This window comes from Setaria viridis, chromosome 4, assembly GCF_005286985.2.
Source record: "Setaria viridis chromosome 4, Setaria_viridis_v4.0, whole genome shotgun sequence".
Taxonomy (NCBI): Eukaryota; Viridiplantae; Streptophyta; class Magnoliopsida; order Poales; family Poaceae; genus Setaria; species Setaria viridis.
In genome coordinates, this window is record NC_048266.2 from 7,061,488 (window position 1) to 7,085,299 (window position 23,812).

Consider the following 23,812-nt stretch of genomic DNA (forward strand, 5'->3'; position numbering starts at 1 on the left):
AGTGAAAATATTAGAGACTCTTGAAGATACTCTAAGGTGTGCTTGTTGAAGTGTGGTATTAATAATGTTAGTGGTAGGTATACCGCGAGATCCACAAAAGCTATTCCTTATCACGGATAGAAAAGATATTTGGATTCATCAATTGTTTAAAATTGCAACCTTGGTAATAAAGTACTAAAGTTTACGCGATGGATAGTCATGGTCTCATTCTCACCGGTTACCACTTTGGTGGGAGATTTAAAAAATCTACGGTATTATCATGCTTCAAGTTGTAGTTCTACTCATCAGTAGAAAAGAAAGCAGGGGGGCGTTTCCCTTTGCTTATTTTTAAGCAAGTGTCATATCAATGTTTAGATACTAATTAGGAGTATTAAACGTAGGCTATTTACAAAACTCATTACATAAGTGGAGGCTAAACAGCGAGACGAACCTATTAAGCCTAATTAATCCATCATTAGCAAATGTTTACTGTAGCAACACATTGTCAAATCATGGACTAATTAGGTTTAATAGATTCATCTCACCGTATAGCCTCCACTTATGTAATGGATTTTATAAATAGTCTACGTTTAATACTCCTAATTAGTATCTAAACATTCGATGTGACGGGTGCTTAAAAATAAGCAAAAGAACCAAACCAGGCCCATATATCTGCATTGCATCGGCTGAACTATGATATTAAGCCACGGTAAAGAGTCGTTTTAGCTTAAGGTGAGTTCATCCTCATTTCCTCGTGTCCTTGATACGCTAATTTCGTTTTACTTTATTTTTAAAAAATCTCTAGCTACTAACTTTTTTTCCTGCTCGTTGCATCTCATTTGAGCGGCTACTGCTGTAGCTATGCTACCTGTGCAGCCTAACCATTCGACTGCATGCCAAAATAGCAGCACAGCTGCTTGCAGTCCGGCTAGCTGGCTGGAAGCAGTTGTTGAAGAAGCTGCTGCTGTGCTGTAGGGAATGCTGGCTTCTGTTGTGGCTGCTGCAGCTGCAGCTGCTGTGCCGGGCAGGACCATAATCTTTGCATAGCCGGGCCGGGCCGGCCTCATTTTGCTCAGGTCAGGCAGGAAAAAACAAAGCTTGGTTGATTCTAGTTTGAAGACTACATGGACAGCCGGACAGGTGTCGAGCCCCCGCGAACCAAAAAATTGCCGAATCCCGTACTCAACAGATGCGGTCCCCACACCCTCACGGACGCGTGACGCCGAATATACCCACGCCTTCGATCCGCACCCCGCCTCCTCGCGATCTTGCGGAACCAGCGCCGCCACCCCACCACTCCAGTCCAGCACCGCCGCAACCGCGCCCCCTTCTCGGCCCTTCCAGGAGCTTCCAGGCCCCCAGGCGCCCCCTCCACCTCCGACCGCCCCCGCTCCGCCGCCGACCGGCCGGCCGCGAGCCCGACCGAGCAGGGATGGGTTTCATCGGCGCGCACGGCGTGGAGACGCTGAAGCGGTACAAGTACAGCGGAGAGGACCGCTCGGTGGTGGCCAAGTACGTGCTCCAGCCCTTCTGGAGCCGATGCGTCACCCTCTTCCCGCTCTGGATGCCGTGAGTAGCCGCTCCCCTTCCCCCCTCCTCCTCGCTCCCTGGCGCGCCGCGTGCGCGCCAACGCGCGACCAATTGGTTGAATGGTTAAAACCGCGCGCGCCTGCGATCCGCGGGGATAGGCTGTTCATTGCGTTCATAGTTACGATTCCCCTGTTCGGAAGGTGTTCCCTGCTGCGTGGGTTGTTACTGGTCCAGTAGTTGCTGCTGGATTGCTGCGTCTCCCTAGCTTGTAACTTGGAACGAGTGCTGGTTAGTACGGTATGCCGAATAGGAGATGTTTATGTTTAGTGTTGTTGTGGAACTTGCGAATTTGGAAATGCACAGAACGCCGTATGCGGTGTTCCACACAGAATCACTTTTGAGAGGGAATGTTCAGAAGTTAAGCATACACAAGCAGTAGGGGACTGATGTGACTGACTTCTGCTTGCTATCTAAAATTGTATAGCTGAGACAAGTAAGTTTTTTTGTGTATGTGTGTCATGTCCAGGTGGCATACTGTTGCCATTTTTCAGTTGCCAGTGGATTCTATGCTAATTGCTCTGAACAGAGCAAGAATAAATTGCATGCGCTGAACAGCCTCTGAGAGTTATGCACATGTGGTGTAACTACTGTTGTTCATAGATGAAATATATGGGGGTGAGCTGATGCACAAATTTTCCTTCATATATCTGGGCAATGATCAGCAAGTTCTCGCCTACCTGCCTAGTGTAGACACATCTTTACCTGTAAACTACATTTTGTTTGGTCACTCCCTTGTGGGGCCGATGGAAGTAATAACTTTCCAAAATGTTCACCTTCCTGGTGTAAGCATACTTCCATATTTGAGCACTATGTTTTGAGTTTTTACTGCTTCCATATATGAGCTGTATGTTTTGACTGCACGATTTTCTTGTGCAACCAAGCAATTGTAGCCTGGACAGCAAAGGGCTCTTAAGCCCCATGTTGCAGACATCTAATTATTAGTAAATTAAGCTTTAGCCCTGTGCAAACATTAATTTTCATATTGCACTTTGTTCTTTCCTCACCAAAAGTTGTGCACTAACTTATAATTTTCTAAATTTGTATGCATGGATTCACAAATAGACCAAACATGGTAAGAGATTGATGACCACATTGTCAATTCTTCGTTGGATTCATCTCACCTGGTGCAGCAAATGGTTATGCTTTCCAACATTTCAGATCACACTTACAGGATTTACATTTCTGGTTCTATCAGCGCTGCTTGGTTATGTAAGTGTCTTCCCTGCTTGAACTAGTCTGTCTTGTTTTGCTGTTAACAAAGCTACTAAGATCCCAACCTGTGCAGCTTTTGAAGCGTTCAATATTTCATGATAGTGCCCTTCATTTTCTTACTCGTTGTAATGGTAATCAAATCTGCAGATATATTCACCTCGTCTTGACACTGCTCCCCCTAGGTGGGTCCATCTTGCCCATGGATTACTTCTCTTCTTGTACCAGGTTTGTGACCAATCATAAGTCTAAATGGGCAATCAAGTCTTCGTTCTGATTCTTTTTTCCCCCTCATTTGATTACCAAATATTAATGCACTGCTTATGCAAAAGTATTTAATTTGAAAGCTTTGCAATGACCCTGCTTTTCCTATATTAGGATTTAATTTCCTACCAAGAGGGACAAGGGCCCGGGCAGCCAAGGGTATTGTGTCAGTGTTAATGTGAGTTTAGTATTAGTGGGTGACTAATGAGTAAATAGCATAGCTGCCTAGGGATAGAAATGTGATTGTGGTTGAATTTTGATTTCCATGTCAGCTTTCACAGAACAATTTTTGTAGCTTTGTTGCAGGTCCAATTCCAATTTAAACATGCTTTAGAGCAGTCAAAATTAGTAGTCATTTACAGAAAAGGAAACAAAATGTGTTTCATGTAGTGAAATGAGAGCAAACTACTCTTTTTGGCTTGATACTGATTAGCACTTAACCTGTGCCCTTTCTGGTGGTTTTGTATTGCTATGAAGGTGTCTGATATAAACATAAGATTTTCTGAACTTTTAAGACGTGATTGCTAAACTGGTTTGTTGGGCTCATACTATCATGCTCACAACATCCAAATGCCTTAATAAACAATTGTGGCGTAATATCTTATGTTCTTGAGATATGGACAGTTTTACTTGGCAAATTCTAGCCCATTCATATTCATATTATTTGTTGAATGTATTTTACATGTATTTCCTTATGGACATTAAAAAGAAGTTCAGAACTTGCTTTCTTGTCTGCTGGTATGCACAGCAGTTCACAAGTTGTCTAAATAAAGTGAAGAATATGAGCTTCTTCAATTTTTAGAGTGTGGTATGGTATAATATTTTGCCTTACAGCATCTGCTTTAATGGTATAATATTGCCTCCATGCTAGACTTTTGATGCTGTTGATGGTAAACAAGCAAGGCGTACTAGCTCATCAAGTCCTCTTGGAGAACTTTTTGATCATGGTACCTTTTTCTAGCCCTCATTCTCTTTCTTCTCTCTCTATTAGTATGGCACCTTAATATCTCTGGATTGTTATTTTACAGGATGTGATGCACTTGCCTGTGCTGTAAGGATTTTCTAAGCTCTTTCACCTTGCCCTCCTCCTTTGACTTTTGATATATTTCTCTGATTTGTTGTTAGTTTGAAGCCTTGGCTCTTGGAAGCACCTTGATGTGTGGAGGATGGACATTCTGTTTCTGGGTGGTTGCTGCTGTCCCGTTCTATCTTGCAACCTGGGAACAGTAAGATCCTTGCTACTCAATTAGTGTGTACATACTCTATATTTGAGTAAGATTTGCTCTCTTTTTTCCCCAAAAATCTTACTATGCTTTCTGATCGTTCGATCAAATGATTATATTTGCAATGTTCATTACTAGGCTTATAAGCTTTGTACCTACTGTGGTATTAAGTTATCTTTAGCGTTATCTAGTGTGCATGTCACTGAATTTCTTTTGCATGTCATTGTACTCTATGGAATCTGGTATTTTTGAGGAAAAAAAAATCATTTTTCTATATTGGCGACATTAAGAAAATCTACTTGTTCCAATCAGTGCTTAATGTATTGTTGGACTGAGGTTGTTAATGTTTAATTTTTCATAGCTTCTGCTACCCATTGATATTAGTATATTATAACCTAAGGTCTGGAATGTTGTTTATAAATACTTGCACTTGTGTCAACAGCTTCTTTACAAATACACTCATACTTCCTACAATAAATGGACCAACTGAGGGCCTGATGTTGATCTATGTGTCCCATTTGTTTACATTTCTTACTGGTAACCCCCCAACCCCCAAATCTCATTGAGCAATTAATTTTCTTCTTGAAAATTCTATTATATATTGTTCTCGAATAAGAACTTGCACTTAACTTATGTTTGTTCTCTCAATCTAGGCGCTGAATGGTGGGCACAGGATTTTCGGAAATCGCTACCCATTTTTGGTTGGATTCCACTTCCATTTCTTTCTGGTATGTACTGTAGGAACTATCAGATGTCTTCACTGTTTCCTGTGAACACAGCATTACATTTTCCTTTATGCCTTATTCCTATGTTGTTTGACTGCAAGCATATAGGTATTGTTATACTCTTTGCTGCAGTATGATATCTGTTTCTTTTAATCAACTGGATCTGTTTGCCAGCAAGTGCAAGCGCTCAAGTAACAATTACTGTAATTGTCTCTAAACTTCTTTCTTTTGTTTGTTTCAGAAATCGAAATCCCCTTATATGTTATTGTGCTGATTCTTATGATCATGGGTGCTGTTATACCTACTGTTAGATCCAAGTAAGCCTGTATTCCTTCCTCTCTTTTTTCCCCAGGTGACTTTGTGATAGTTCCATAACATGAAGTGGGATCTGCTAACATTGTGTCTATGATCTTATTGTTGCAAATGATTGATTCTCCTATTATGTTACCCCACCCAATCCCTCCCAATTTGGAACTGCATGCAAATATTAATCCTTCTATTTTCATGAATCATGCACTCTTTGCAAGTGACTTTGGGATATTAGCCACAGGACATAGCAATAATGATAATTGATAACATAACAGTGCTATGTGTCTCATATTTGGTATAGATGATTGATTATACAAATATGTTACTGTGATACTGTCCTTTGTATTCAGTACCAAAAACTGCTTGCAAATATTGATTTGTCCACTTCCATTACCTTCTGCAAGTGATTTGTGTGACATTTTCCACAAGATGAAGGAAGAATAATAGTAAATAAACATAAATGTGTTGAACGTCTTAATTAACCTTTGCTTATAAGTGTTTCTCCTGTTGTCCAGTGTCAGTAATGTCCAAGAGGTAGTTGAGGCGCGCAAAGGAAGCATGGCACTGGCATTAGCGATGGTAAACTTTTGACATTTCTCATAAGTAGACGAATATATTTTGTTAATGTTTGAAATTTTACATTGGGTTTTCTACATTGCTTTTGGATATAGTAAGCAATCATCCACCTGAAAATTTTAAGCCCTAAGCAAGTAAGCATGGAATTGTTTGCTTTTTTAGGAAACATGTATTTTTTAGTATTGAGTAGTATAACTTTTTATTTCATTACGTTCATATATGTTCACACTGCAAGTGCTGAAAAAGCAATAGACACAATATTATGAGAACTAGGAACATCTAGTTCCCTCTGGTGCATTTAGCTCCTTAGAGCGTCTAAATTTTGTCAAGCTTAGTTGTTAGTTCTAATGTGTCTTTAGTTTATCTTAGATACTTTGCTGTCTTGCCCTTGTGTGTTTGACAGTTTCAGGTTGCATGCTCTTTTAGTTTATATAACGTATTCAAGTCATATTATGAGAACTAGGAACAAACTTATCACTACAGATACCACACGCCATTAGTGTTCATTATTTCTATGTTTGTGTACTTGGCTGCAGATCCTTCCTTTTATTGCGCTGTTAGCTGGAGTTTCTATCTGGTATGGCTATCAGATAACTTATTCTTGTTTATTGCATAGGATCCAGCTTCTTCTGAAATCTAGATGATATAATCAGGTCCCTGTTATGTGTTATGCAGGTGTTATCTTTCTCCTTCGAGTATTATGAGGAACCAGCCACATTTGCTTGTAATTGGAACTGGCTTTAATTTTGGATATTTGGTGGTAAGTTTCATTGCTTTGCTTTTGTTGTTAGACCCTGTAAATCGTTCAATGCAACAGAGATTTATATCTAATTTAAATTTCCAACTTTATTTGCAAAAGTTCCTTGTGACCAACTATTATAAAGTGGGTTTGATTCGACATAGCAGCCTGCGAAACCACTATCCATGTTACATGTTATCTGTTATCTCAGTTTGATTAGTACTTTAGTCTTACTTGATAATCCCATGCTACCATTAGACTGCTCTTCTGGATATGGAATGTAAGTCCAGCAAAGCAACTGATGACTGAATGAACTATGGATCATAATCGGATGTAATTTTCAGCAGTTGCATGATGTTCTTTATTATTGTGTCATTGTGTGGTTTCATTGAGGGGCAAAACCAGCACAAAATATTAAGCCATGGTCAACTCTTTTTATTTCTCTCTCGAATTACTGTTCACCATCTCATAATGTGAATAATCATGCATGGACAGGGAAGAATGATACTTGCCCATTTGTGTGACGAGCCCAAAGGTCTAAAATCTGGGATGTTCATGGTATATGGCTCTATTTAAGTCAAGTCTTCTCATCTTCACATGCCAAGTGCAGGTCACTTTAAGCACTAACTAAAAATCTTTTATTGCAGTCTTTGGTGTTTCTCTGTTTTCCGATTGCAAATGCTCTTATTGCAAAGATCAATGATGGGTAAACTCTCTACATTTATTCCACCTAGTACCCATAACATCCAAAGTCAACTCTTTTATTATAACTACAGTAAACGTTTCATTTTTCTTACTTGCAGGACACCTTTAGTTGATGAGCTTGTGCTGCTTGTTCTGTATTGTGCATATACAGGTGAACTTGAGCATTTTCAGTTTCACAATTACACTGCGTGGTCATTTTGAAGGAACCCAATGTCTTCCTAGGGAGTAGGCACTAGTATTCTGTTTGTCCATTCCAATCAATAGTATCACACCTTGTGGGACAGAAAGGGCATGGGTAGATTTATAAGGTACTGTTTCAGATAGAAATATGCAATAGAAATATACAATACAAGTGTGTCCAGATTTTGTTTTCTGATTGACTTATACCGAGATAGTGGCTAATGTTTAGTCAAATCTTGCTTCATTTCCTAACGATTGGTCACAGACATGATAAAACTGTCCTACCTTTTCTGTTATCCCTGTTATACTGGGTATGGCCAGGGATCCACATGCATGCATGTGGCATTCTCATGTTCATATCATGTAATTGTGCATCTCACAAAGTTTGCAAAGTTTGGAAACACATCCTATGCAGTATGTTAGGTTCTACCTTCTGCAGTTATGGTCACCTTTTATTTCGATCCTTCTGCCTGCTTATCTGGTCAGAATCATCATTTACATATCAGTGTTTCATTTTTCTGACAGTGGGCCTTTACCTACACCTCGCCGTTTCGGTTGTGCATGAAATCAAGGATGCTCTTGGAATCTATTGCTTCAGGTCTGGAAACCTATGTTTTACCCTACTATTCAGAAAACTGTTGTGCTTAACTCTTAACCACTTCTTTTCCCTGCTGACAGGATAACGAGGAAGGAGGCTTGAATTTCTTGCGTTCTGGATATATTAGTTAACAAATGCTAGCACGTAGCAACAATTCATCACCATGAACGCTGGAAGTGTGCCCCTGGAAATGCCACAATCACCTGCTGGTTGTTCTGAGAAATATAGGGATTGCAATGCGTAGTTATCTTGGTCATTTGACAGTGACACTGTAATGTACATTATGGGGTTATGGATGTATGGTAGTAAGAGGGCCCTTAGAAGATATGACGAAGGGACGCAAATAGTGTTGGAAAATTAAAATCATGCTTGGAGAAATTGATGGTAGCAGGCGATTGGCTTCGGTTTTTCTCAGTTTATCTGTGCTTAAAGCATGGTTGCCCATCTGCTACTACTGTTTGACTGTTCCTGACTGTTCCTTTAGCTTGGTCGTGATGGATGGCAGGGAGTATGCCAAAGCCTGCGGCCCAAGGCATCTCCCGGCTTTTCTGATTAGCAGTCGACGGCCTCTTTTCGGTAGTGTGGGCCGTTACTTCGAGGAAGAAACAAAACGGCCGGGCTTGGGTTCCGGTTTCAGTTTTCGCTGGGTATCTCCCACTCGCCTCACGGGCTCTTAGCGGCCTGTCATCTGGCCTCTGTAAAAAAGATGGCCAGATATTTAGTGGAGTTTACCAGCTTAGCGATACGGAGCACATTTCCCCCTTTGGGATGTAGGATTGGAAAACGTAGGAATAGGAAAATAATAGGATAGGAATGCATATGAAAAACAAAGGATTGCAAAATGTAGGAAAGTTGTATACACAACCCTTCGGATGAGTTGCGGGAATGGCATAGGAAATTCATGAGTGTTGATTACATTCGCTTTAATTGCTCTAAATTACTCTTGGATGGTGGGGTAGCAATGGCACAGGAAATAATTGACGAAGTGCTTTACCTCGATCCTACGCGTGTGAGCGAGAAAAAAGAGGTGTGAGTGGATGTTAAGTTTCCTGTACTTTTCCTCTAAAATGGTAAGCAAAGGAAAATTTCCTATACCATTCCTATGCTCCATTCCTGTGAGCCAAATGCATAAACAGTAGCAATTCCTATAGGATTCCCAATCCTACGTTTTTCCTCCATTTTTCCTACAAATCAAAGGAGGCTTCAAGTTTTCAGGTCTCCTTTGGAACATAAGATTCGTATAGAAATTTTGTAGGGTTTGAATCCTATAGGAATTTTTTCTATATAGCCCTTTGGAACAAAGGATTGGCTATCCTTCAATCCTTCAAAATTTCTATGGAATGGCTCAATCCATAGGAATTTTGAAGAAAATCTGAAATGAGGTCCAACCTCTTGAAAATTTTCCTTTGTGTCTATCTTTTTTCCTATGTTGTATCCAAACACTCTATTACAAACTTTTCTACATTCTCAATTCTCAATTCCTATAGGATTGCAAATGCCATGCAATTCTATTCCTATGTTTTTCCTATTCCTACATTTGGAATTCCTCCATTTCAAAAGGGCCCTCAACCAATTCCCTTCGCATTCGAAAAGCACAAAAACAACAGCGAGACATGATAAATCTCAACGGCGATGCGGATGCTCGACCACCAGGAAAAGAGTGACCGTGACAAAAAGCGACGTCGGCGGCTTCTCCCGGAGCCGCACGCCGGCCCGGCCCCTCCTCCGCCCCGGCGTCGCGTCGGCTTCCCGCGCGCCCATACCAACCAGGCACGAACCAAATGATTCGCGGTGAAACGGAAACAGCGATGGGTTTGGCTCGCAAAAAGGAGAGGGCTTGGAAGGACGGACGCGCTCGATGGCGGCGTATCCGCGGCAGCAATGATGCGGCGCTTTCTGGATGCGCAGGGGGCCGGTGGATCAGGGAGCACTCCGGCGAGGGGTAGTACTAGCAGACTAGTAGTGGAGTGTGGAGTCGTCGTGGACGACAGGTGCGGCGCTGCCGTTGGAAATAAGGAAATTAGCAGTAGGACTACACGAGTAGTTCCTCATCCCCTCCTTGCGTAAAAGGCGCAACACCCCATACCGCCGTGTACTTGTTTTTCTGATATAAGGCGTGTCCTTGTTCGTACGCCGATCATCTTGGCAGCGCGAAATGATGCAGGCTTCCAATGCTTAGTCCCCATCCAGGATCCATGCACGATTCCATACAATCATGCTCCGCCGCCATCAGCACAAATCCTCCGGAAACCTTTGATGTTCCATACCACGTGCAATATCGTGAAAAAAGAGAGGGAAAATCAGGGTTTTCTTCGGATGTATTGAGCTCGCATTATTCCAGGCCAAACATGTAGCGCGCTAATGCATGAATGAATGGTACAGCTTCGGGGAGCACGTCGGGCAGTGGCTACCAGAAATGGGGTTCCTTTGCCACAAAGGCTACGGGCGTCCGTTTGTGGCAGCCACAGATCTGGGTGGGCACGGGCGGGCCTTCCCGAGGCCGGCGAGTGGTGACCCTGCTGGCTGCTGCCCCTCGCTGCCCATCGAGCCTCATCATCAGAAAAAAGCCCTCGCCTCCCCCTACTCCCTTTCAGCTCGCCGCAAACGGTAAAGAGGCCACGACGTGTCGTCGCCGGCGGGGCCCGAGCAGCGCTCACGGCGCGCGGCATGTCGTCGGTGTCTCTGTGCGCGCGCACAGGGGAGAGAGAGAGAGAGAGAGAGAGAGAGAGAGAGAGAGAGAGAGAGAGAGAGAGAGAGAGAGGCCCCGGCGCAAAGTTACCGTGTCGCACGCGAGCAAAAGCCCTCGGGTCCGTGGCGCGCGTACGGCCGGCCGCCACCGGCCGGCTCGGCTCGTGTCTTTTGCCGACGGGGAGGGGAGGAGGGGAGGGGCCAAAAGATGTGAGAGCGACGGGTGAGTGAGAGATGGATGGGGGGTGGCAGTGGCAGGGCTTTGCGTGTGCCGCCACCGACGCGCGGGACCCGCGGCACGGGGCCAGGCCGTGGCGCTGGTGCGACGCCTTTTGGCGCCCGGCGTCTCGTTGCCGGCACCGGGCCCGGGCCCCGGCCACTTGCTGCTGCGGGAGGCGGGAGACGTTGACAATTACAAACCGGCCGCCGGCCAGGGGACGCTCAACGGCTCGTCTTTTTATTTTTTTACTGGGGGCTTTTGTTTACTGCCACGATAGTTACCGCGGCTGCGGTTGCGCAGCAGAGCTTGCTAAAAAAACCGTTCGACGGCCTGGTGCTGTGGTACGTGCGGTACTGTTGTCGATCGTCGGTCCCTGGTTCATTGCCGTTTCTCCTTTCCCTTATTTTTCGCGGGGTAGTACGCCGGAGAAGAAGCCTCCAGCTCCTGGGGCGACCCGGACTGGCCAGTGACCACCGTTCGTTCGTGCCCCCGTGCAGGTGCGCGGCGCCACGAGATCCGACCACAAAACGCACGGCACCATCTCGCAATTCGCACGCTCGGAACCACCCTCCGCCCCGGCCCGCTGTCTGCCATCACGGAACCCAACTGTTGTTGTGGGAGGCGCAGCTCGCCCACCTGGAGCCCATGCCTGCCGCCGAGCACGGGACGCACAGTGGCTGGCTAGTGCGACACTGCTTCCGAGCCGGAACCGGGGTGCCTGCGCCGTGCCAGGCGCTACATTACTGCCCCGATCGTAACCGTGCAGCTGCAACGCGAGCCGGGGGTGGAGCGGTGAAGGCCGGCATGGGCGCGTGGCCGAGGAGGGCGGAGCAAATGCGGCTGCCTGGGCTCGATCGGGTGTACGTACACTACTGCGGCCCGCTCTCTACATACACTTCTACCCTACGCTGATCAATCGAGCAGTGCTGGTCTGCTAGAGCGTACGAACAGTCCGTTCCACTGTACCTGTGCATCGCCACAGCCACAGGCTATACGTACGTACTCTGTATACGTAGAGGATCGGAGTAAAGCCCTCGCATGGCTGACTGGCTCCTCACTGTGGTAGGCTAGCTCTACTATACTACGGTCTTGTTTGGGAGGGAGACTAAACTTTAGCCTGTCACGTTGAATGTTCGGATGTTAATTAGGAGAACTAAATATGAGCTAATTACAAAACTAATAGCAGAATCCTTAGGCTAAATCGCGAGACGAATCTATTAAGCCTAATTAATCCATCATTAGCGAATGGTTACTGTAGCACCACGTTGTCAAATCATAGACTAATTAGGTTTAATAGATTCGTATCGCGATTTAGTCTAGGGGTTGTGCAATTAGTTTTGTAATTAATTTATGTTTAATACTTCTAATTAGTGTCAAATATTCGATATGACAGCGACTAAAGTTTAACCCGTGTCTCCCACGCACCCCTACCACTGCTACCATTAACTGCCGCGACCGGTAATGTCTTCCCCTTTTTGCCCGAACGGATTGCAAAAAAAAACGAAAGAAAGGCGCACAGTACGTACGCTACTGGGCAGCGCATTTATGAGACGTGCCATTTGTGCTCCTCCGACCCTCCGCCCCCAATAATTCACGGCGGCACGAGAAGCCTCTGAGGCTGAGAGCCATGCATTGCTCCACCAGCCGTATGGGCCGGGGCTTCGTTTCGGCTACAGACCCCGGCCTCGCAATCGCATCTCTCGCGTCCTGTTCTACTACGGCGAGCGGGCGTTGTGGACTTTAGGGTACCTCAGTACCTCTGTGTACGTGGCGATAGTAATTTTTGGTCGCGGATCTTGACCGGAATCTTGTCACGGGCAGGGCGTGCATGTGCGAAAAAAACCTAATCATGCGGCGTTATTGCGGTACATTGTTTGCCGGTTCTCCTACGTGCCTCTACGTACAGGCGTAGTACAGCCTATGCGCCCAGTCGTCCTTCTTCCCGGGACACGACCGTATGCTAGCTTGGGCTTGGACGCTTGGTAGCGGTAGTGCGGTACCGACACCACTGTCCACTCTGGACTGATGGAGCCGACGTATTATTGAGTGGCTGGCTTGTACCGACAAAATGCATGGTGTTTCCTTGTATTTTACGTTTCCTAAGGCATGGAAATGATGAGAAATACTCCCGCTCTCTACCGCACCGGTACACCCAGCACCTACTAGTCTGTAATCTGTAGCGCGCTTCTCGCCTTCAGTCTCTGATGTGACGCACGGACCAAGCAGCGCCATCCGGCCACTGCACGCTGCACGGCAGGGCGCTATGGCAGTTGGCACTACACTACGCTGCTGGAGTGCTGGACTGCGAATCTGCGGACGGGCGCGCGCGCGCAAAGTGGAGCAGCTGAAGCTGTGAGTTGACTCCTCCCTGCGCTAGCAGCGCAGGGTTTTCAGGCTTCCCTGCTCGTGCATGCATGCGCCAGCAGTGCCACCATGGATTGCAAGTACCAAGGCGAGGCAAGAGAGCGAGGAACCGCGCCGAACTGGAGTGGAAACGGATGGACAGTTGAGAGGAGATCACTGCTCACACCTCGGCCGGGCGCGTGCCTGCCTGGCCGGATGCCCGAGCGCCGCGAGTGAGTGACAGTACGAGTCGTCGTCTGCCGAGCATCTATCTGGACGCGACCTTTTCTACTGCGATATACTCCCGCGGCCGCGCCCGTGGTAGCAGCTACAGTACATGACACGTCTCCGTCGCCCCAAAGCGCACCTGCCTTTTGGCTTTGGGCTCGCGAAAGAAAACACACACGAAGAGTTCGAGGTCCAAGCGAAATCGAGCAGTGACCGGCGGATTTGCGCGGCCAAATACGGGGGACCGAATCTCCTGAGCTCCCCCTGCCTGCTGCAGGCGCCGGTGGCGTCCAATCGATCCGAGCACGGGTGTTGGGATACAACAGGTTAAACTTTCGTATGGGATATTCGGATGCTAATTAAAAAAATTAAATATAAACTAATTATAAATTTAATTGCACAAATAGAGTCTAATTCGTGAGAAGAATCTATTAAAGTTAATTAATTCATCATTAGCAAATGGTTACTGTAGCACCACATTATCAAATCACGGACTAATTAGACTTAATAGATTCATCTCACGAATTATACTCAAACTGTGCAATTATTTTTGTAATTAGACTATATTTAATATTCCTAATTAGTATAAACATCCGATGTGACAGATGCTAAAGTTTAGCACGGGTATCAAACACCCTCGCGGGCTAGGCTAGGCTTTGCATGCGAAAGCGGCATGATTAGCTCGCGGGATGCGATCCCCCGGCCGGCGAGTCTTTTAAAACTCCGTCGCGTGACGGATTTGCTCCCGCCGGCTAGGTTAGCTAGCTCGCTTTCCTCGCGATCCACATGCTAAATTGCTAATAATGGCCCCATGGAGAAAAGGCTGCGTCACTATCAGGGCGAATCATAATACGGGCGGGCAGCTCATTATAATATCCCCCGCCTTTTTTTAGTTTTTCATTGTCGGAGCTTAGCTCCTGTACCCGTATCAGGGGATTAGGGGGTGTTTGAGAGGAGCTCGTAAACTCTAGAAGGGTCGCATCGGATGTTTGACGCTAATTAGGAGGATTAAATATAAGTTAATTATAAAATTAACTGCAGAACTCCTATACTAATTCGCGAGACAAATCTATTAAGACTAATTAATCCATCATTAGCAAATGGTTACTTTAGCACCACACTATCAAATCATGGATTAATTAGGTTTAATAGATTTGTCTTACGAATTAGACTCCATCTGTGCAACTAGTTTTGTAATTAGACTATATTTAATACTCATAATTAGTATCAAACATCCGATGTGACCGGTACTAAAGTTTTGGAGGGTGTATCCAAACACCCCCTAAAGGCCTCTAGGACGCTTGCTCCTTCCGACACGAACAGGATAAAAAACCCAGCCTGATTAGATGTCTCCTCAGCCGGCCTCATGAGTGACGAGTAACCCCGCTGTCACGAGTAGATGATGATCAGGGTTAGGCCGGTCTCACCGGGAAGTTTCAGAAGAGTTTTATGGCATTAAATTCAATGCCACATCAGAAAAATGTTGACTTGGCACGCTAATTAATAGAGAGAATTTCATCGTATGAGGGCGCGTACAAAGAGCAACTACGAGCTGTCACTTTTACAAAAACGACCTCCTCTCTCCCAGGCGACGGGTGCGCCGTCACCTCGCGAGACGACGGCGACGTCCCATGCTCCGAGGCGGGAATAGACGCCGCAGCACCGTTGTAAGGCCCTCGTCTCCGACGACCGCACACTCTGATCCCGCGCGGACAACAACTGATTTGGGCGCGTGCTTGGTACTGCTCGCCTCGCCTCTTTGCTCGCCAAGCTTGCCCAGCTAGTGTAACGACCGACCCCTAAGCCTTCCCAGTTAGTCTCGATCAGAGCCAGTGATCCTAGTCATCTACCTTGCTTTTTCCCACGTAGAGTGTTCAGCTATCCGCCCGGTCCCGACCCCTGAGATCCGACCCCTCTCCGCTTCGTTCCTCTCCCGACCCCGGCGAGCTCAGCCCACCGTCGGATCCTGCTAATCTTCCTCAACCATCCGTTCTATCCCCCGGTGGACCCGCGAGATCTTTTTCCAGATCCCCCGCGACAGCCGCACTCGAGTTGCATGGCCGCCTCAGAGTCTTCCTGCCACGTGGCTCGTCTTCTCCGACGCCCGCCGCTCAGTTTTGTCTCTGGCAAGCGACCAAGTGGGTTCTCGCGCCCCCTTCCCCAATGGCAGCGGAAGCCCTCTGCACCCCTTTCTGCAGAGCCTCGCCTCCCGCGCCCATCATCACGCCGCCAGATCCCGGCCCCAGAGCCCGATGTCGCCCGTGTTTTCCGTCCCTTCAGCCACAGTCACGCCGCCCGGTCGCCGCTACACGACGATTCCTCCCCCGCCAACCCCGACCGCGGCCGCGACAGCTCCTTTTCCCCGCTCTGTCAGAAGCCGCCCGACAATCTGTTGTTCCGCGCTCTCGCCCGCACCTGCGTTCGCCTGTCTTCTCACCTGTGCGCCCTCGATTCTAGTGCCGTTAAACCGGTCACTTCTATCAAATCTTCCGCACGGCGACGCCCGCTTTCCGCCAAATCTCAACCACCAGTCTACCCGCTCCTACGCCGCCCTGACGGCAGAACGCAATGATCGCTGGCGTCACCCCCGGAGTTCTGCACCACCGCCCTCTTCGCTCAATCGCCGCCCCGGCAGAGCACTCCATTGCCTCTCCCCGGCCTTCGCGCCGCTTCCCTTCTCTCTCTCCCGCGCCGCTTCCTTTCCTCTGCTCCAGCAGCTATAAAAGGAATGCCCCCGTCGCCGGAGTTCCCTCCGCCCTTGTTGCCTTAGCCATTCTCTAGCTCCCTGCTCAAGCTCCTAGCGCCACCCACCCAGTTCTTGAGGAGTTCTTCTCTCAGTTTTCTCTCTCAGTTTTCTCCAAGTCACCCAGCAGCTTGCTCCTCCGTGCTGCGTAAAAGCTCTCTTGTGATCCGCAAGAAGCAGCGCCGCCGCCGGAGCATTGCCGGTCTTAGCTTCTGTTCAAACCTTAGTCCCTCCGCCCAAGTCTGCCTCTTCCCGACCCCAAGCTTTCCTTTCAGGAAGAAGGTGAGTTGCCGACCCTAGTCCGCCTCGCCCGACCCCTCCTATCCGCCCGACCCCGGTTCCATCTCGCCCGACCTTGTCTGTTCCGCCGACCCTTATCCGCCTCGCCCGAGGGCTTGGCTGTGATCTTTTTCTTCAACTCGAGGGTGTACGTGTAAAACTTGGGAACCCTTCAGCGCTTGCGTCTAAGGACCCCCAGTTTATCACATCCTCTAGTTCAAGGATCAGACCACGAGTTCCTTCCAACCCTTACCTCTTGATCATCATCAGCTCTCTTGAACCACCATAACCTCCTGCTCTTTGTCGCAAGTTTCTGGGCTCAGGCGAGCTAGTGTTGCTGATTGATTAGCTATCTATGCTGACCCTTGCATTGCATTTCGTGTAGAGCTGCACCTCGCTGACGGCTTCTACGAGCTTCACCCGGCGCCAGAAGAAGAAGCTGTAGCCGAGCTCCTGCCCTTCGAAGCCGAAGTCGCCCTCGAAGTCGAGCAGTTCCCATCCTCCTTGCTTGAAGGCAAGCCCCGGTTGCATGAAAAATCCTACGTGTTTTGCCAGACTTGCGCATGCCTTCCGTAACATGCTTGTGCATTTACGTATAGGAGTTGTGTGAAACCCTAGATGCATGACTTAGTCATCCCAATGATATGAGCACTAGCTGTTGGACCAAGTAGCTGCATTGCTTAACTAGGAACCGGTAAAAGTCGAGTGATTCCCTGTCACTCGCGAGTTGTAGGAGTTGCATGTTTACTCTCCTGTTACCACCATAAGGACGATGGACGGGGCCGGGTTGGGTAACTCTTTGGTGGATGGTTTGTTGCCCCGTCTGTCTATGAAATCTTACTAAGGCCCGACAGTGGTGGTGTTCATGATCAAGTGTTTGAAAGTACTAGCTTCATACTTAGTATGGGATGAGGAAGCCTAGTACCGGATTGAACCTAGACGTGAGCGGTCGCCCCATTGTTCTTGGAACGGAGTTTCCCCTGCTGGTTGTCGCACGTGGTGGCACGCGTGGTCACAGAACGGCAGAGGCCGAGTCTGTGGAACCTTGCACCAAAGGAAATGGGCCCGACACGGGTTAGGGGATTGATGGGGAAGGCCGACACAGGAAGCGACCTCCGGGTGCGCGGATGTCGTGAGGCTAGGTTCACCATGCATGGTTAAAGAACTCGAATCGATTCGTCTGCCTCTCACAGTTTGAGATTGCTTGATCGCTATGTCACCCTGAGTAAATGAGGAATCTGATGATGGCAAATGTTTGTTGTTATATCTATACATCTTGTTTGGCTCTCTGATTGCTTAGAATAAGTTGCACAACCTAGACTGGTAAATGAACCTAGAACCGGAGCTAAAACTTAAAAATAGGGTTACTTAGTGCTTTTTGGCAAATAAAATCCCTCAGCCATAAAGCTTTGCATGTCTAGAGGTGTGGAGTAGTTTTACTCCTATCGGTTAAGTCTTGTTGAGCTTAGTAGCTCAGCCTTGTTGTGGCTCCTGTTTTTTTTTCAGGTGAGGTTGCTGCGCCCGACCCCTCTCTGGTTGGTGCTTGGCCGCCCCAGCTCCCGCCAGGCTGGACGGTCGAGTGGGATCCTTCCTCGGACGGCGAGGAGAGGAACCAGTGATGTCCCGGTTGGCCTCACCAGGGATGTCCGACCCCGACGAAGTCTTCCGCTAGTGATTTTACCCTTGTTGTTTTCCTTGAACCTTGCAAAAACTCTGATGTTGGATTTTATGGCCGAACTAAATGGGTAAAACTTGTTTAACTCAGTGGACTTGTTGTATTCTCTGTAACCGCTCACCTTCGTGTGGGTTTGCTAAACTCGATCCTGTTTAAGTGGTTAAATCGGAGGAAATCCGACGGCACTTCGTATTAACTCGGTTTAGGCAGGAGTGTCGCATGTTAGGCGGCTTAACTCTACTTAATCAAGCTAATCCGAGGTGGTTCCGCCACAGCTAGCCGCCAGGCTACTTTCCTGCGTCGAGCAAGCTCCTCGCATGCTCACGCGGGCCACCAAGAGGAGCTCCGCCGCCGCCAATTCGACCTCTGTATGTGCTGAATCAAGCTTCGCAGCCGCCGAATCGACCTCCACCGCTGTCGATTCGAGCTCCACAAGCGCCGAATCGACCTCCGCATGCATTAAATTGACCTCTGCAGCTGCCGAATCGGCCCCCTCTCGTGCGCCATGGCTAAGCTGGGGCTGCTGGCTGTTGATCGGGCGCGAGGCACTGCCGCCGCACATCGCGCAAGGAGCTAGTGCGCTCGCTCTTTGATCTTTTGGCTTCCCCTCTCTACTAGCTCTATGGCGTGGTTCTGATGGAAATTCGGTTCAAGGAACCTCGTCTTCCCTTGTTGTTGCTGAATGTAAACACATTCTTGTTGCGAATACGTAGGTGCGCTGATGCAGCGCACACCAGGTGCTTGATGATATGCCTACAAAGAGTTTTCAGTCCCCTCTTTCTGTTGCCTTCCCACGCCTAATTGCACTGTCTGTTCTCTGATTTAGGCATCACGATTTGGTCCTGGTCGAGCATCCGCAGGCTGAAGAGGTTCTCCAGTTCTCAACTCACCCAGAAAGGTTCTGCGCTGTTTGCAAATTGGTGATCCCATCGCTGGAAGCATCATGGAAACCTGACGATTGTGATCATGTCATCTGCATTACCTGCCTATGGCGATATGCACCAAAGACAGAGGCCACCGGGCTGCCTAGGTTGTGCTTTGCTGTGTGAAATTTGTAACGTTAGATGTGAACCTGTGCTTGAGGTGTGAACTTGTGCTTGAGGTGTGAACCTGTGCTTATTGTGACATATTCCAGTATAAATACATGGCCATCGGTGGCACTGTGCATAGATGCTTGTTTTCTCCACATTCCTGTCAATGTCGACTGAATCCACTGATGAAGAACTGGTACCTAAAGCCCTATCCGGTGATGAAGCACCTGATGCAGCCATCAAAGAAGATGATGAGGGCCTGTCCGCTGAACATGAAGATTTTGATCCAGCGGAGGTATACACACTTGAAGATTTCATTGTTGAGGACGCAAGATTAGAAGAATTTCGGAGGAAAATCGGCGACAAGATTAAGGCTAAGTGTCAAGGGGAATCATCTGAACCACCTCGCCGTCGCCGTCGTCAAAGTGGGCCAAGAAGGTACATACCACGTAATCGAGAAGCTGGTCACGATGATCTTGTTGTAAATTATTTCTCTGCAAATCCTATCTACACCGATGAAATGTTCCGTAGGAGATTCCGGATGTTGAAACCTTTATTCCTCCGAATTGTGTCAGCGCTCAGTAATTGGGATCCTTTTTTCACCCGAAGAGTGGATGCAACCGGTAGAGATGGACACTCACCCCTTCAAAAGTGTACAGCAACTATTCGAATGCTAGCATATGGCTCCCCGGCTGACCAACTTGATGAGGTATTGAAGATTGCAACGAGCACATCTTTACTATGCTTAGGAAAATATGCCCAAGGAGTGATAGAGTGCTTTGGTGCGGAGTATATGCGGCCTCCGAGAAGTGATGAACTAGAAAAAATTCTACAAGATAATGAGTCCCATGGTTTTCCGGGTATGATAATAAGCATTGAATGTATGCATTGGACGTGGAAGAATTGCCCTAAAGGTTGGGCCGGCATGTTTACTCGTGGTGACAAACGTGTTCCTACTATGATCCTTGAAGCTGTTGCATCACGAGATCTTCACATATGGCATGCATTTTTTTGCTATTGTTGGGGCCTATAATGATATCAATGTGCTAAATAAGTCACCGCTATTCATTGAGGCGATAAAAAGAGAAGCCCCTAGAGTACAATATATTGTAAATGGAATGCAATATGACACATGATACTATCTTGCTGACGGGATTTATTCAGAGTAGGCTGCTTTCGTGAAGACAATATCAAAATCTCAAACGGAGAAGCACAAATTATATGCACAACATCAAAAAGCGGCAAGGAAGGATGTTGAGTGCGCATTTGGTGTCTTACAGTCTTGTTTTGATATTATTAAACGTCTGGCACGGTTATGGAAACGGGATGATGTTGTTAATATCATGCAAGCTTGTATTATCCTCCATAATATGATAGTCGAAGATGAGAAGAAGTTGGTCAAAATGCCATTAGATTTGAACAACAATCCGAGTGCAACAATTGTGCTACCACCGGAAGTGAGGACAAGTGATGATCCTAACCCATGCTTCGTAGAGGTACTTTGAAGAAACAAGGTTATTCGTGCTCGCTCTACTATAAGCAGCTCAAGAATGATTTGGTTGAGCATATCTGGCAGCGTTATGACCGCAAGGAAAATTAGACCTACATGAGTAATCTATTGAGTCTTTATAACTAATATATTGAGTCTTTATTATATTATCATATTATATATTATAAAGATCAATTATTATAAATATATATTATATTGATGCTTCTATGTCAAATTCATGTGTCCATAATATGAGGCACCATGCATTGCATGGAGTGAACAAGCAACAAAATGGCATGCATAGATCATATTTATACCTAATCACCTTGATTTGAATGAATTAAATAACTTACAGATAATTTAAAAGACAAATCATTGTACAAGCTGTCGGTTTCACTATCTATACATGACTTACAGACGGCAGCCGTCTAAAATGTTGAACGTGCCCTGAGAGAGTAGTTTCATCCCATAACACTAGTACGGACAATGAAATTGCGCACTGCAGCAGCACCGGCAAGGGGGGAACACATGCACCGCCGGCCTCGCCAGTCATCCTCATCCCCGCACCATGCCGCTAGCAGGCCCCACGCCGTCACCTGTTGCCCTACGTGCCACGACACGACCTGCCTGCGTGAGTCCGAGGGAACGGCGAGAGGATACACCGCGGAGGCTGCGGAGCATGACAACGTAGCAGACTCCGTAGCCGTAGTGCGTAAAAGGACGTCGCGTGGTAGGGAGAGTACGGGTGAGGGGGGGCGGACGCCGGACGACGAGGACGGGGGCGACAACGACACGCGAGGCAAAGGATCGGCGATAGGGCGATTGGATTGGAGAGAGAAGGAGAGGAGCGAGGGGCTTGCGACGACAGAGGGCACGTCACGCTCGCTGCCCCCGGGATTGATTGACGGGCCAGTTCGCGCCGCGTGGCCCTGTTCACCGGGGAAAAGAATATTTCCATCGCCTGTCGCGTTTACTGCTCTCCACATTGCAGCAGAGCTCAGGTCTCCGAGCCTTGAGAACTTGTTAACCCTAATCTACCAGCTTCTGTTTCAGAAAGGAAGGCGGGGCTGGCGCTAAGCTTGCAAATGTGGCTGCCAGCGAGCGGTGCTATCAAGTTCTCATCACATCGAATGTTTAGATAAAAAAACTAATTGCATAAATAAAGATTAATTCGCAAGACGAATCTATTAAACTTAATTAATCTAATTGCATCACATGGTCAAATCATAGACTAATTAGACTTAATAGATTTATCTTGCGAATTAGCCTTTATTTACACAATTAGTTTTGTAATTAATCTATATTTAATACTTCTTATTAGTATAAAAATTGATGTGATAGGAATCAAACTTTAGTCCTCCCTCCAAGCAAACAGCCCTCAGTAGCTTCCGGCAAATGTCGAAATGGAAGCCATAAGATGCATAGATTCTGCACAGCCACCGTCGGGTGCAACCACTGAACCACACAGTGTTGTATGCAGATCGTATCAATGTGCTGGTCGAGGCAAGCTGCCGGGACACGGCACGTGCGCACAGTGGCTGCCTGGCCGGGGAAGCCTCATCACTATCGCTGGATCGCTCGACGCGGGCGGGAGGTGGCGGGACGACGCGCAGCAGTCAGCACGCATGTGAGCTCCTCGTCATCTCGTTACGCGCCCCATCCCGGTGTCAGAGCCGACCGAGGTCACCATGGCCATGCCGAGCCAAAAGGACTGCTACTCTGCGAGCGCGCCAGGGGGATGGAATGCCGGAAGCCGAGGGGAATCGTATCCACCATCCTCCGAGTCTCCGACCTCTCCATCGGCCACGCACATGGCGTCCCAGGCTCCCAGCGCCAGCGCCAGCGCCAGCGCCAGCGCCAACGCCAACGCCAACGCGAACGCCAGACAGCGCCAAATCACAAGTGAAGAACAAGGCAAGAGAAATTAACTAGCACAAGCAGTTCTCGATCGCCGGTGCTGCAGCCGGGCCGCTGGCTCTCGCAATGAATGGTGGCCGCTGCCGGTGCCGCTGCGTGCTGCCACCCCTGAAAAAGGGCCCTGCCGCGTCCTCGCAAAAAAACTGGCCACGCACACCCCCCTACCCGTCCGTCCATCATTCACTGCCCTGCCCTCCCTCGCTAGTGCCTGCTGCAGTGCAGGGGGGCAAGCGAGAGAGACGGTCACGTGGCGCGGGGCGTGCCTCCCTGCCCTCGTGGTCGAAAGCTACGTACACAGTGCACGGCCGCGGGTCTCAGGATCCACTACTCAAAGAATCCATGTACGAGTACGGCTCAAAAGCCTTGACGTGTACGGTGTATCCGAGCCCTGCGCACGGCCGGTGCCGTGCGTTTTGGATAGAGAAAATTAAGATAGACCAATTTCTTACTTATTTCACGCTGGCTTCAAGTTTTATGTCTTTTATGATATTACCGTGAGATTCATCAGCGGACACCGTTAAGTTTAACAGGAAAAGATCAAAATACCTTAGCTTTTGGACACCCGCCACCGCCGTCGATCCCGTCTCGGCTCGTCGAGACCCCCACCGGGCCACCGAATCAAGCTAGGATGCCATGTCACGGCCATGTCACTCCCTGTCTCCTTGGATTGGAATCGGCGCAAGGGGAAATTGGACCTGGGGCTGCTTAGATTGGGGAGGGATGAGAATCTGCCGCTATCTCTCGGAGATTTGTGTGTGGCATGATTGCATGAATCGTGGAGACTGGGAGCTGGGAGGTGGTGCGGATGTTGCTGCTTGCTTCCTGTTGTGGTAGAGAAAAGAACAGAGAAAGCCACCTGAGTACGCATCAGCAGCAGCGGCGACCCGGTCGGCGCTCGCGTACGAGTACGAGTCCCTGGCGACCTAACGAAGCGTCCCATCTGCGGGCGCGGCTGGCGAGAGCGGGCGGCCGTTGAGCTCCAACCGGGCACCGCGGCTCTGATGGCTGCCGTGCTGTGCATTGGGTGTTAGCCGGTGAATCTCACGGTAGTGTCATAAAAAGTATGGAACATGGAGTCTATCTTTCTGTGTGAATTTTCTCT

The 23,812-nt window shown here is 47.9% G+C and overlaps 1 protein-coding gene and 1 pseudogene across 2 annotated transcripts; both read left to right on the forward strand.

Annotated features, from left to right (window-relative positions):
- The first annotated feature begins 1,375 nt into the window (after positions 1-1,375).
- LOC117853953 (choline/ethanolaminephosphotransferase 1) lies at positions 1,376-8,511 on the forward strand. 2 transcript variants are annotated; one of them, XM_034736229.2, is made up of 18 exons: positions 1,412-1,548; positions 2,632-2,641; positions 2,728-2,778; positions 2,929-3,006; positions 3,914-3,989; positions 4,071-4,093; positions 4,168-4,268; positions 4,708-4,802; positions 4,919-4,993; positions 5,232-5,307; positions 5,815-5,878; positions 6,412-6,452; positions 6,551-6,635; positions 7,110-7,172; positions 7,262-7,320; positions 7,418-7,470; positions 8,025-8,097; positions 8,178-8,511. In XM_034736229.2, exons 1-18 carry the CDS (start codon positions 1,412-1,414, stop codon positions 8,197-8,199), a joined length of 1,182 nt encoding a protein of 393 aa, XP_034592120.1. In that variant the 3' UTR covers positions 8,200-8,511. The 2 variants fall into 2 exon arrangements, with proteins under 2 accessions (XP_072149178.1, XP_034592120.1); XM_072293077.1 differs by lacking the exon at positions 2,632-2,641 and having other exon boundaries at positions 1,376-1,548.
- An 11,313-nt stretch (positions 8,512-19,824) lies between these two features.
- Positions 19,825-20,904, forward strand: LOC140222421 (uncharacterized; annotated as a pseudogene).
- The last annotated feature ends 2,908 nt before the right edge of the window (positions 20,905-23,812 follow it).